General features: G+C 44.6%; 1 protein-coding gene across 1 annotated transcript in view; it reads right to left on the reverse strand.

Annotated features, from left to right (window-relative positions):
• TRRAP (transformation/transcription domain associated protein) overlaps positions 1–7,677 on the reverse strand; it is a 135,835-nt gene extending 128,158 nt beyond the window's left edge. The window contains exons 1-3 of the mRNA XM_023735339.1: positions 7,604–7,677; positions 5,253–5,412; positions 4,791–4,840 (exon numbers count right to left, since the gene is read on the reverse strand). Coding sequence (XP_023591107.1) covers positions 4,791–4,840; positions 5,253–5,352 — 150 coding nt within the window. The 5' untranslated portion in view covers positions 5,353–5,412; positions 7,604–7,677. The remainder of the gene's footprint in view (positions 1–4,790; positions 4,841–5,252; positions 5,413–7,603) is intronic.
• Between the last annotated feature and the right edge of the window lie 5,353 nt (positions 7,678–13,030).

Below are 13,030 nucleotides of genomic sequence, written 5' to 3' on the forward strand. Positions count from 1 at the left end.
AAACTATTTGTTCTGTAAACCTTCATCTAAAGTACAATAAAAAAAAAATTTTTTTAAATAAAATAAAAAGAGAATAGGAGATGAAACTATTTAGTAGATAGTTTAGTAAAAAGGGAGCCCTGATGGTGCAGTGGTTAAGAGCTTGGCTAACCAAAGTCACCAGTTCAAATCCACCAGCCAGCCGCTCCTTGGATACCCTATGGGGCAGCTCTACCCTGACCTATAGGGTCGCTATGAGTCAGGATCGACTCAAGGGCAGCAGGATAGTAAAAAGACTCTTAGCATAATATCTGGATCCCACTTAGAAAGTGTAAACCTTGGACAGTTGCTTAACCTCTCTGTGCCTCAGTGTCCCCATCAGTTAAATGAGGATGGTATTTCCTACCTACCTCACGGGACTACTGTGAAGATTACATGAGTGAAAACATGCAAAGCTTACAACACTGTCTACGGTAAATGCTCAATAAGTATTATCTGTTATTATTTACAGAGCACTGGTGTGCCAAACACTTTTCTTCTTTCTTACACAGTCGTGACCACAACCCCAAAGATATGTATTGTTTACATTTCACAAAAAAGAAAGAGGCTCGGAGAGGTGCAACAACTTGCCAAATGCCACAGTCAATATGTTCTGGAAGTGGGATTCAAATCCAGCACCCAGGTCTTTTGCCTTGCTTATTCATTCAACCAATGTTTATTGAGTGCCTATCACGTGCTCAGTGGGGATAAGATGATGAGTAGATACAGTTCATGCTCTCAGAGGCGGGAGAGGTGGTAGCATGGTGATAAAGACAGTTATCACACACACACAAAAAAAAAATGACTTATGATAAAGAGAAGTACTGGCAACTAAAGGAACATATAACAAGGAGACATAATTTACTGGCAAGAACCACTTCACTTCTTGAAGAAGTGATGCTTATGCTAAACCCTGAGAGGCAAGGAGGTGTCATTCACATGAACAGGTGAGAAAACAGATGGTTCTAAGAAAAATATATGCAAAGGCAAAAAATGAGAACGCATGAGCTGTAAAAGGTACTTAAAAAAAAGTTTAGTTTGGAGGGGAATTGGAGGACAAGGGAAAGGAGTTAAAGGTTCATTATCATGAGTGACAGGCTTGTGAGTCAAGGCATCTAGGCAACTCCGTGTACAATTCTAGGGGCTCCGTCTCATACAATACCACAAGGGGGTGATCTCAGGAGTTGTGTGACTCCTTATTAGTCTGTTCTCAAGTAGCTAGTGGATTCCTTGGGGGGAAGAACTGTGTTTCAGTTATCTTTCATCTCCAATGCTTAAGAATTTTTAATGAAACACCTACACTCAAGGACCCAAGGAAAAGAGAATGGCAGCTTTGGGACTAAAAGATGAACAAAGATACTAGAGGTCAGGCAATGTTTAAGGATTTGGGGTTAAAGTCCAGCCAGAGTGCAAAGACCTCTGAAACACCTTGATTAACACCCTAGACATCCAGCCAACGATGGAGCATGCTGTAGAGTAAAGTCTAGTCTAGGCCCGCCCCAACAAAGCCTAAAATCTACCTCTGATGAGCTCTAAAGGGAGACAGAATTTGGAGGTAGAATCCCACCAAGTTAAAGGAACTTGGGAAACACTCTGGATTTTCCACAAATGCTCCCTAACAAAGCATAAAACCAAGCCTGCACAAAGTTCAATGAGATCAGAGAGTAACCGGACTGCTTAGTACAACAACAAAAAAAATTAGCACTCTTCAGAGGAATAACAGAATAGAGACTACTGATAACACTTCACCCACAATGTCCAGTATACAATGCAAACGAACAGGAAAATGGGGCCCACAAGCAACAGAAATTAACTATCAGATAGCCCAAATGTTGGATTTAACAAAGACTTTAAAGCAGCCATTAACAAACGTTCAAAGAATAAAAGGAAAATATGGTCTTAATTAATGAACAGATAGGGAATCTCTGCAGAGCACCAAAATCCATTAAAAAGGCCAAAATGGACATTCTAGAATTTAAAGCACAATAACTGAAATTAAAAAATCAGAGGATATAAAAGCACTGAAAAGAGAGATAAACAGCTCCATAATAATAGTAGGAGACTTCAACACAGCACTTTCAGTGACGGACAGAACATCCAGAAAGAAGCTCAATAAAGACACGGAAGATCTAAATGCCACAATCAACCAACTTGATCTCATAGACATATACTGAACACTCCACCCAACAGCAGCCAAGTGTACTTTCTTTTCTAACACACATGGAACTTTCCCCAGAATAGACCACGTATTAGGCCATAAAGCAAGCCTTAACAAAATCCAAAGCATCAAAATATTACAAAGCATCTTTTCTGACCAGAAAACCATAAGAGTAGAAATCAATAACAGAAAAAGCAAGGAAAAAAAATCAAACACATGGAAACTGAACAACACCTTGCTCAAAAACTACTGGATTACAGAAGAAATTAAGGGTGTAATAAAGAAATTCATAGAATCAAACAAAAATGAAAACACATCCTTCCAGAACCTTTAGGACACAGCAAAAGCAGTGCTCAGAGATCAGTTTATAAATGCACATATCCAAAAAGAAGGAAGGGCCAAAAACCAAAACATTAACCCTACAACTCAAACAAGCAGGAAGAGAACAGCAAAAGAAGCCCTCGGGCACCAGAAGAAAGGAAATAATAAGAATTAGAGCAGAATTAAATGAAATAGAGAAGAGAAAAACAATTGAAAGAGTTAACAAGACCAAAAGCTGGTTTTGTGAAAAGACCAACAAAATTGATAAACCATTGGCCAAACTGACAAAAGAAAAACAGAAGAGGAAGCAGATAACCCGTGTAAGAGATGAGATGGGTGATATCACAACAGACCCAACTGAAATTAAAAGAATCATAACAGAATACTATGGAAAACTGTACTCTAACAAATTTGAAAACCTAGAGAAAACAGACAAATTTCTAGGAACACACTACCTACCTAAACTAACACAAACAGAGGTAGAACAGCTAAATAAACCCATAACAAAAGAAGAGACTGAAAAGGTAATTGAATATAATAAATACTTATGCACCCAACAACAAGGCTCCAAAATACATAAACTCTAACAGCATTGAAAAGAGAAACAGCTCGTGTTGAGATGGCTAAAAGACACATGAGGAAATGCTCATGATCATTAGCCATTAGAGAAATGCAAATCAAAACTACAATGAGATACCATCTCACCCCAAGAAGGCTAGCATTAATCCAAAAAACACAAAATAATCAATGTTGGAGAGGTTGTGGAAAGACTGGAACACTTATACTCTGTTGGTGGGAATGTAAAATGGTACAACCACTTTGGAAATCGATTTGGTGCTTCCTTAAAAAGCTAGAAATAGAAGTACCATACGATCCAGCAATCCCACTCCTTGGAATATATCCTAGAGAAATGAGAGTCTCACACAAATAGATATATGCACACCCATATTCACTGCAGCACTGGTTTCGGGGAAATCTAGGTCAACTGGCTTAACGAAGTTTAAGAAAATGTTCTGCATCCTACTTTGGTGAGTGGCGGCTGGGGTCTTAAAAGCTAGTAAGCGACCATCTAAGATGCATCAATTGGTCCCAACCACCTGGAGTAAAGGAGGATGAAAAACACCAAAGACACAAGGAAAGTATTAGCCCAAAAGACAGAAAGGGCCACATAAACCAGAGACTCCATGAGCCTGAGACCAGAAGAACCAGATGGTGCCTGGCTACCACCAATGACCGCCTGGACAGGGAACACAACAGACAGTACCTGATGGAGCAGGAGAAAATTGGGGTGCAGAAGTCAAATTGTGGTGATAAGACCAGACTTAATGGTTTGACTGAGACTGGAGGGACCCCGGAAGACACGGCCCCTGGACTTTCTGTTAGCCCAAAACTGAAACCATTCCCAAGGCCAACTCTTCAGACAAAGATTCGACTGGACTATGGGACATAAAATGATACTCGCAGAGTGTGCTTCATAGCTCAAGTAGATACACGAGACTAAATGGGCAGCTCCTGTCCAGGGGTGAGATGAGAAGGCAGAGAGGGTCATGTGCTGGTTGACTGGACAAGGAAAATCCACGGTGGAAAGGAGGAGTGTGCTGTCACAGCACAGGGAGAGCAACTAGGGTCATCTAACAATGTATGTATAAATTTTTGTATGAGAGACTAACTTGAATTGTAAACTTTCACTTAAAGCACAATTAAAAAAAAAAAAATCAGAGGATATACTTAACAGCAGATAGAGAGTAACAGAAAGATAGTCAATGAACCTGAAGAGACAAATCAATAGAAACTACTCAATCTAAAGATAAAAAGGATTGAAGAAAAATGGACAGAGACAAAATAAAATTGTAGAATGTGAGGCCCAGAAGAAATAAGCTGCTTAATCAAGGTCATCTAAGTTATACGTAGTAGAGCCACAACAGGGGTCCAGTTCCCATTCCATAGTAACATGCCATCTATTATCTGAACATAACAAATTCAAAACACAAGTGTGAGTGCATCCTGAAATTATATGCCTAAAAGAGAAACTATATTTTAAAAATGTTAAACAACCAAAACAAAACCAACACTCCTCAACATAATTTGAGGTTCACTACCACTAAATGTGAAGAACTTAGACAATACTATGTATAAAATTTCCAAATTTCAATTTTGAAATGCAGTAAATTATATTAAGAAAGACAATGAATTATGAGTTACCAATAAAAAGACTGACAGAGCAGCAGCAGGAAAGCACATATGAATAATGTATTTACCTCAAAATGAAGAGTACAAAATATAAAGCTCGTACCTCAAAATTTTCACTAACTTCTTGCATCATTTTTAGCTTTGTTTCATCAGCTGTAAATGATAAAACATACCATCAGGTAATTGAAATTATGTTAAGAATGTTCCTGAAATTACCAACTTTAATAATTTAAAATGAAGCAATCAGATCTTATCAGTTTGACTGTCATCGTCCAACAGAAGGCACATAACTAGTTCCCTACAACCAGTCACACACATTCACGCTCCCAGATACACGTGTTCATGCACAGACAGGCACACAGATTCACATGTACATACACACATGTGCCTCTTTGGGGCTCCAGCCAGTAATACTCATCACTTTGCTTCAACACACAACAGAGAAAGGAAAATCGGGGTAAAATTTAATGTTACTATTTATCTCAATATACACATCATTTGAACTGAGATAAATTAGTCACACTAATGCACTTACTTAATAACAAAAAAAAAAAGATCCACTCACGTGTATTCACATCAGTGAGAGCTGCCACAAACTGCAGGTATTTTTTCATCAGAGTGGTTTGGTCAACCACCGTGGCCCCTTGTGTTGCAACAAACGCCATTCTTCTTGTGAGTTAGTTTGTTTCTTAAGAAAATGGTATCAGGCCATGAGTTTACCCAGCCTATGAGAAGAACTGTGTGGTTAGTCAACTTACCAAGGGCAAAGGCTCACAATCTCTGTTGAAATCTTATCTAATGTCTGCATTAATCTAAAATTTTTGCATTAATCCGGAATGGAGCAATATTCCCTCTGCTTTTTTGAAAATAAAACTTACCTAAATTCATTTTGTTTATTAATTTTTAAACATGATTTTTAAACAGATGCTTTTTTTTTCCCCTATCATATTTCCTTTTTCCCTCTAGGCCAGCGGTTGGCAAACTTTTCTCTAAAATCCAGATACTGTAGCAAATATTTTAGGCTTTGCAGCCATGTAGTCCCTATCGAAACTACTCAACTCTGCTGCTATAGCCCTAAAGCAGCTAAATGAACCAGCAGGGGCTTTGTGAGTTTTGTGTAATTTCACGTCATGGAATATTCTTGACTTTTCCCCCAATCATTTAAAAACGTAAAAACCATTCTTAGTTCATGAGTCATAAAAACAGGCAGCAGGCTGGATTTCACCAGCTGATCGTAGTTTGCCTATTGTCTTAGACAACAGTTCTCAAACTTCAGTGAGCATTAAATCACCAGGTGCGAAATGGATTTCCAAGCACCACCCAAGAAGAACTGTGGTTCAGTAAGGGGTCCAGAAAGCTGTAAAATCTGTCTGCAGCTGACACGTAGTGTTGTTGCTGTTGGGTGCCAGTGAGTCGATTCATAGCAACCCATGTCACAGAGTAGAACTGCCCCATAGGGTTTTCTTGGCTGTGATCTTTACAGAAGCTCTTTCTCCTGCAGAGTGGCTTGGTGGGTTCAACACCACCCTTTCTGTTAGCAGCCAAGCACTTAACCATTGCACCACCAGGGCTCACAGTAGGCACTCAAAAAATGTTTCCTGAATCAATGAATGAAAACTTCAAGAAGCACCTCAGCCAACGGCAAACATCTGCTGATGGCCACACTTTGAGAAAAGCCGCTCCAGGCTGACACACTTAGATGAGTGAGGCTTGGTTTGTATTTTAAGAGCCGTCACAAAAGAGTCTAGAGAACCTGGTGAAATGCTCTTTCACCCAATCTCCTTGCATATATATTTGCCTAACTTCACTTGGCATTAAAAGGCAGATTCTTCTTCCTTCAAAAAGACGTTCCAGTAACTCCTCTGCAGGCCTTTCAAAAGTCCTGCCTGGCGGATGCATTCCCCACAGCTCACACTTGTGCCCCAGATGATGGGGACACCCTGACACTAGACAGCACTTCTCCAATGCAGAAAGGACGCCCACAGCTGTCCTAAAACAGCCCCCCAGAAGCCCCACCCCTCTGGCTCTGGGCAAGAAAAGTCACTAACGAAACCAAGGCGCGGATTCCCTCCGCCCTGCGGAGTGACCAGGCAACTGGTTGCCTCCTCCAGGTCACACTAGCTCCTCCAAACACCAAAGATCCCACATCTGCATCCCCACATCAGGGGCCCAAGACTCGGGGTGACGGCCTCTCCCCAGAAAACCCCTCGGTCCCGCCCAGGCCTTTTGAAAGGCTCGGGCCCTTTTCTGAGGTCCTCGGAAACAGTCAACTCTTCATTTCCCGGCCCAAGGAGGCGAGACTACGCTCTCCGCCTGGTTCAGGGTGCCCTAAGCAGCTCTAAGGCCCCCGGGTCCGAGGAGGGATCGGCCCCTGCGGGCAGCCTCGAACCGGCTCGCACAGGGCAAACGGTCCCCCGCCAAGCCTGTGGCGGCGGCGCCGGGCCAGAGGGGGCGCTGTCACCGCCGCTACCTTCGCTCTCGGCGCCGGACCAAGCGAGCCAGGTGCCTGCGTGGAGGCCGGGAGGTGCCAGACTGGCCGGGAGGGGGAGCGCCTACGGGGGAACGGGGGTCCCAATCCCTCCGGTCCCAAACGGCCCTCCGCTTCCCTCCTTTATCGCTATCCCTGGGGGCTCAGCGACCGCCTACTAGGCCGCGCTACGGCGCGCACCGAGGGCCAATTCCCGCGCCCGCTAGCCTCCGCCTCCCTCGTCTCTCCCGCTCCGCCAGGCAGCAAGCGGAGGCTGAACGACCGCCGCCGGCCCTGCCGCCTGGCCCGGGCCCTGGCGCGAGGCTGGAGCGGCCCGGGGCGGCCGGAGCCTCCTTCCGTGCCTCCGCGGAACTGCCGCGCCACACAAGCCTCCCCACTCGCTGGCCCCGTCGCGCGCCTCCCCGAGCAGTTCCACGGCCCTCGCTCACCTCAACCTCAGCGTTCAGACCCTGCAGCCCCTGCCCGGCCCTCGCAGGAAATCAGCTCCGCCGCGCGCAGTCCCGCCCCCACTTTAAGTGCCGACAGAGAACTAGGCCCGGCGGACCGCCCCCAAGTGGGTGCGGCCTGGGCGCGCGGCGGGCGCGGGGAGGGGCGTCTTTGCTGGGTGGGCCGCCAGGCCCTTTAAACGCGCGCCTGCAGAGCTGGTGGTGCTGACAGGCTATAGACTGGCGCCCCTCGCTCTACCTCGCAGGAGCCAGGCCCGGAAGGTTTAGGGGCTGCTGCGGGCGGTGGGCTACCGAGGGGCTTCCCGAGGAGGCGGCGGGCGGGCCCGGTAGAGCCCCCGCTTGGAGTAAACGTGGCAGGCAGGGCCGGTTGGCTCCTTCGCTCCACTCCCGGGGCTGCTGGGGTCTTAGCCCGCGGAAAAGAGGCGAGGCCAGGAGGGTCTCTGGGAATGCGAAGGCTGGAGACAGACCGAGACTTTGGTAGCAAAGGAAAACCTGGAGTTTGCCCAGAGGTGGCCGACCTGGGGCCGGAAAGGCCTGTGGATTCTGCAGCTGCACCACACCGCTTTCCGTCTGCTCCTACCAGATGGGCAGGTGCACTGGCTTCCGGTGAGGGCAAAACCGATGGAGCTGAGGCCTCAGACTTGGCCAGAGAAATGCAGAAATGAAATGGAGAGGGGAATGGGGCCCAGATACCCAGGTAAGGTGGTGTGGGCTGCACCAAAGGCGCCTCAGGGAAAGCACTGTCACGCCTCACCTACAAACTCCATCTATGTCAGTGGTTTCATAGTTCCTGGTAATGGATGGTTACCAGAGCATAAAAGCCAAACTCCACCACCTCCCAGGATCTCCCTCCACCTCCTGCCCCTTCCTGACATCTCCACCCACCATCATCACTAACCCAACAGATCCATTTCACACCTTGCAATAAATAGAGCCTGCAGATTTCTTCTTAGAAGAAAAGTGCCTTATTATGAAATGTGTTCCTTTACTGTTTAATGTCTAATTCAAGAACAAGCCTCAGCTGAAGTGTTGGGGTTGTAAGTCGATGTTTTTAGTGCCAATTATTTCTGCTCCAGGAGAAATAAAATGGGTTAGAACACCCCTTCCCCTACGGAAGAAGTTGCCTGTTTGCAAGCAAAATCGTCTGTGCCCCACCAGAAAACCAGTTGCCATCGAATGGACTCCAACTCATGGCAATCCCATGTGTGTCAGAGTAGAACTGTGCCCTGTAGGATTTTCAATGGCTGATTTTTCAGAAGTAGATCACCAGGACTTTCTTCTGAGGCACCTCTGGGTAGACTCAAACCTCCAACCTTTGAGTTAGCAGCTGAGTGTGTTAACTGTTTGCATCCCTCACTCCCACAAAAGGTTCAAGTTATAAAGTTGGGGAAAATTGAAAAATCTGAGAGCTGAAATCAATGTGCCCAAAGTTGTTATATAATATTGTTGGGGGGGGGGGGTGGATGGAGAAAAAAGCAGGTGTAGACAAATCCTTTGATTAGGTTTCAGCTTAATTGCATATGATAAACACCTACAGTTAGGCCTAGCCCAGAACAAGGAGTCACCCTTGGCTTTGGCCAAATCCCTACACTTCACCATGTTCTGACCTTCTATCAAAGCACCATTACCCTGTTATGACTTTTGCCTGTTTTTCTATTTCTTAACTAGAGATCAAGAACAGTGTCAACTTCATCCCTATAAGGTAAACTAGATCATGTCCTTTTCCCTGCTTAAAACCCTCCAAAAGCTCAATATCACTAGTCATTAGGGAAATGCACATCAAAACGACAATGAGATACCACTTCACCCCCCACTAGGATGGCTATTAAGGAGCCCTGGTCATGCAACAGTTAAGAGCTCAGCTGCTAAATGAAAGAAAGGTTGCTGGTTTGAACCCACCCAGCAACTCCGAGGGAAAAAGACCTGGTGATCTGCTTCTGTAGACATTACAGCCAAGAAAACTCAGGGGACAGTTCTATTCTGTCACATGGGGTTGCTACGAGTCGGAATCCACTTGACAGTACCTAATAACAACAAGGATGGCTCTTAACAGAAAGAAAAACAAAATAACAAGTGTTGGTGACGATGTGGAGAAATTGGAACTTCATCCATTGCTGGGTGGGATTGTAAAATGGTGAAGTTGCTGTGGAAAACAGCATGGCAGTTCCTCAAAGGGTTAAAGATAGAATTACTATATGACCCAGCTGTTCCATTTCTAGGTATATACCCAAAAGAATTGAAATCAGGAACACAAACAGATACTTGTACACCAGTGTTCATTACAGCACTATTCACAATAGCCAAAAGGTGGAAACAACCCAAGTGTCCATCAGCAGATGAATGAATAAACATAAGGTGGTATATCCATAGAATGGAATATTATTCAGCCATAAAGTGAAATGAAGTTCTAATACATGCTACAATGTGGATGAACTTGAAAACATTATTCTGAATTTCTGACTGAAATAAGTTAGACACAAAACAACAAATATTGTATGATCCTATATTTATGAAATATCCAGAACAGGCAAATACATAGAGACGAAGGTTTATCAGTGGTTACCAGAGGTGGGTGGAAGGGGGAAATGGGAAGGTATTACTTATAGGGTACTGCGTTTTTGTTTGGGTTGATAACAAAATTTGGATACAGAAAGTGGTGATGTTTGCACAACATGGTGAATGTGATTAATATCACTGAACTGTACATGTAAAAATGGCTGAAATATTCTAACTCACAAAAAAAGACCAGACTTACTAGCCTGACAGAGACTGGAGAAACCCCAAGAGTATTGCCCCCAGACACCATTTGAGATCAGTAATAAAGTCACTCCCGAGGTTCACCCTTCAGCCAGGGATTATAAAAGGCACATAAAACAAAACGAGACTAAAGGGGCACAACAGCCCAGGGACAAGGACTAGAAGGCAAGAGGTGACAGCAAAGCTGGTAATAGGGAACCCAAGGTCGAGAAAGGAGAGTGTTGACATGTCACGGGGTTGTTAACCAATGTCATAAAATGATATGTGTACTATTGAATGAGAAACTAGTTTCTTCTGTAAATCTTCATCTAAAGTATAAAAACAAAGGCTGAAATAGCAGATGTTCTGTTACACAGTGAAACCTGTGAGAGCCGGAACTTGACAGGACAACCTTGTTTTTCCAGGTCTCGAAAGTTTTCCACCTTCAACAGGGTACGGTCTTACTACTTTTCTATCACTCGTTTTAGTGGAAAATATTTTGTTTTCCTTCTCTGACAGGTTTTCACTTTACACAGTTTCCTGCTTTTGCAGGTTTTACTGTATATATTTCACCATAATAAATTTTCTTTTTTAATTTAAAAAAAAAAAAACCTTCAAAAAACGTTTCAGAGGCAGGGCCAAGATGGCAGAGTAGTCAGATGCTTCCGGTGGACCCTCTTACAACAAAGACCCGATACAACAAGTGATTCAATTATATGTGGCAGTCTGGGAGCCCTGAACATCAAAGGCAGAGTTGAGGAACTGGACTGAGTGGCAGAGGGAGGGAGAGATGGTTCAGAAGCAGCGAGGAGTTGCCAGACCTGACCTGGTGAGAGCCTGAGCCCTTCAGGCTTGATCAGCTCAGGGGTGAGCAGTGAGGCAGGCGAGCATTGGTGCTCCGGAGGCAAATTCCGCACTGGGAGAGACCCAGCCGCTGAGAGTCTCCTTGGCCACGCAGAACCAGTGAGAAGCAGCCCTCGACGAAAGATAAGTACTTGCGTACCTGCTGACGGCTTACCTTACCGCGCAGATCAAAAACGCCCCCCTTAGGGAAAAACCTCTCTCCCATTTACATCCCCCACTCCCTGCTCTGCAATTGCCAAGTCCCCTGGGCTGTAAGTAGGATCTGTCACACGCCCAGAGCCATTCTCCCTGCCTTGGAGAGTGAACAAATTAATAAACAGGAAAAACATAAACTGCTGGCTCCCTTAAGCCAGGAACCCAGGGTAGGCACAGCTCCTTGGCCTAGGCACAGGCGTAAGGGATCCACAGACTTTGAGTGCCTTTCCCCCTGCGTAGACTTGCGCAGGCTCACCTCAACAGCATAGGCCCTCATTACTGCACTACAGCAGGGTATATACTGGAACTCTAACTTCAACTGTTTCAGCTGTGAAGTGGCAGGATCTTGACATTTGACACTGCCCATTAAACAGGGTCTTCACCTACCCACATCAGGGGCCTGAGGACTGGTGGCTCCACCTACACCACCTAGCCACCTGCGATAGGGGCCTATGAATAAGAGGTACCCCCTAGTCCTTACAGCCAACAGCATTAGCTGCTCATAGACCAGCTGCAAAACCCACCCACCTACGAGCTCTAGGGAACAGGGACATGCCTTCCTCCTGGACACTCGGGGGTGGCTGTCAGCCCCCTGCTTTACTCAGAGTGTGTCCCCCTGCAGCAGCCAGATGCCTGTGCCTACAGTAATCACCCATGCCTGTCTAGGACTAAGTAAAAGCCTACACCACACACTTGGTGGCAATCTATCTGGGCACCTGAGCTGAATCCATAGAGGAGGAGTGGGTGGACTCCTGAGCTCACATACCTACTAACAGATCTAACCACCTGGTGACAGGACATTAGAGCTTCAAAGGTTCCAATAATCAAACTGGCTCATACGAGCAGCCTGTTTGGGCATATCAACACAAGAAGCTAGGACATAGTAAGCAAACATAAATAAATATAATAACTTATTGATGGCTTGGATACAACAGTCAATATCAAATCACATAAAGAGGCAATCCATGATGGCTTCAGCAAGCTCCCAAAATAAATAATCTAGAAATTTTCCAGAGGAGGAAAATTTTTTGGAATTACCAGAGGCAGAATACAAAAAATAAATATACAGAACTCTTCAAGAAATTAGGAAGGAAAATCATCAAAATGCAGAACATGCAATAGAGGAAGTTAAAAAGATTAGAGAAGAGCATAATGACAAATTTAACAGGCTGCAAGAATCCATAGAAAGACAGCAATCAGAAATCCAGAAGATTGACGATAAAGTTTCTGAATTAAAAAACTCAATAGAAGGTCATAGGAGCAGAAATGAGGCAATGGAAGTCAGAATTAGTGAGACTGAAGATAAAGCACTTGACACCAACTTATTTGGGGAAAAATCAGATAAAAGGATTTTAAAAAAATGAAACCCTAAGAATTACGTGGGATTCTATCAAGAGGAATAACCTATGAGTGACTGGAGTACCAGAACGGGGGGGATAACAGAAAATACAGAGATAATTGTTGAAGATTTGCTGGCAGAAAACTTCCCTGATACTGTGAAAGATGACAAGATATCTCTCCAAGATGCTCATCGAACCCCACATAAGGTAGATCCCAAAAGAAGGTCACCAAGACATATTATAAACAAACTTGCCAAAACCAAAGATAGAGAAT

Source organism: Trichechus manatus, unplaced genomic scaffold, assembly GCF_000243295.1.
Source record: "Trichechus manatus latirostris isolate Lorelei unplaced genomic scaffold, TriManLat1.0 scaffold00077, whole genome shotgun sequence".
NCBI classification, from domain to species: domain Eukaryota; kingdom Metazoa; phylum Chordata; class Mammalia; order Sirenia; family Trichechidae; genus Trichechus; species Trichechus manatus.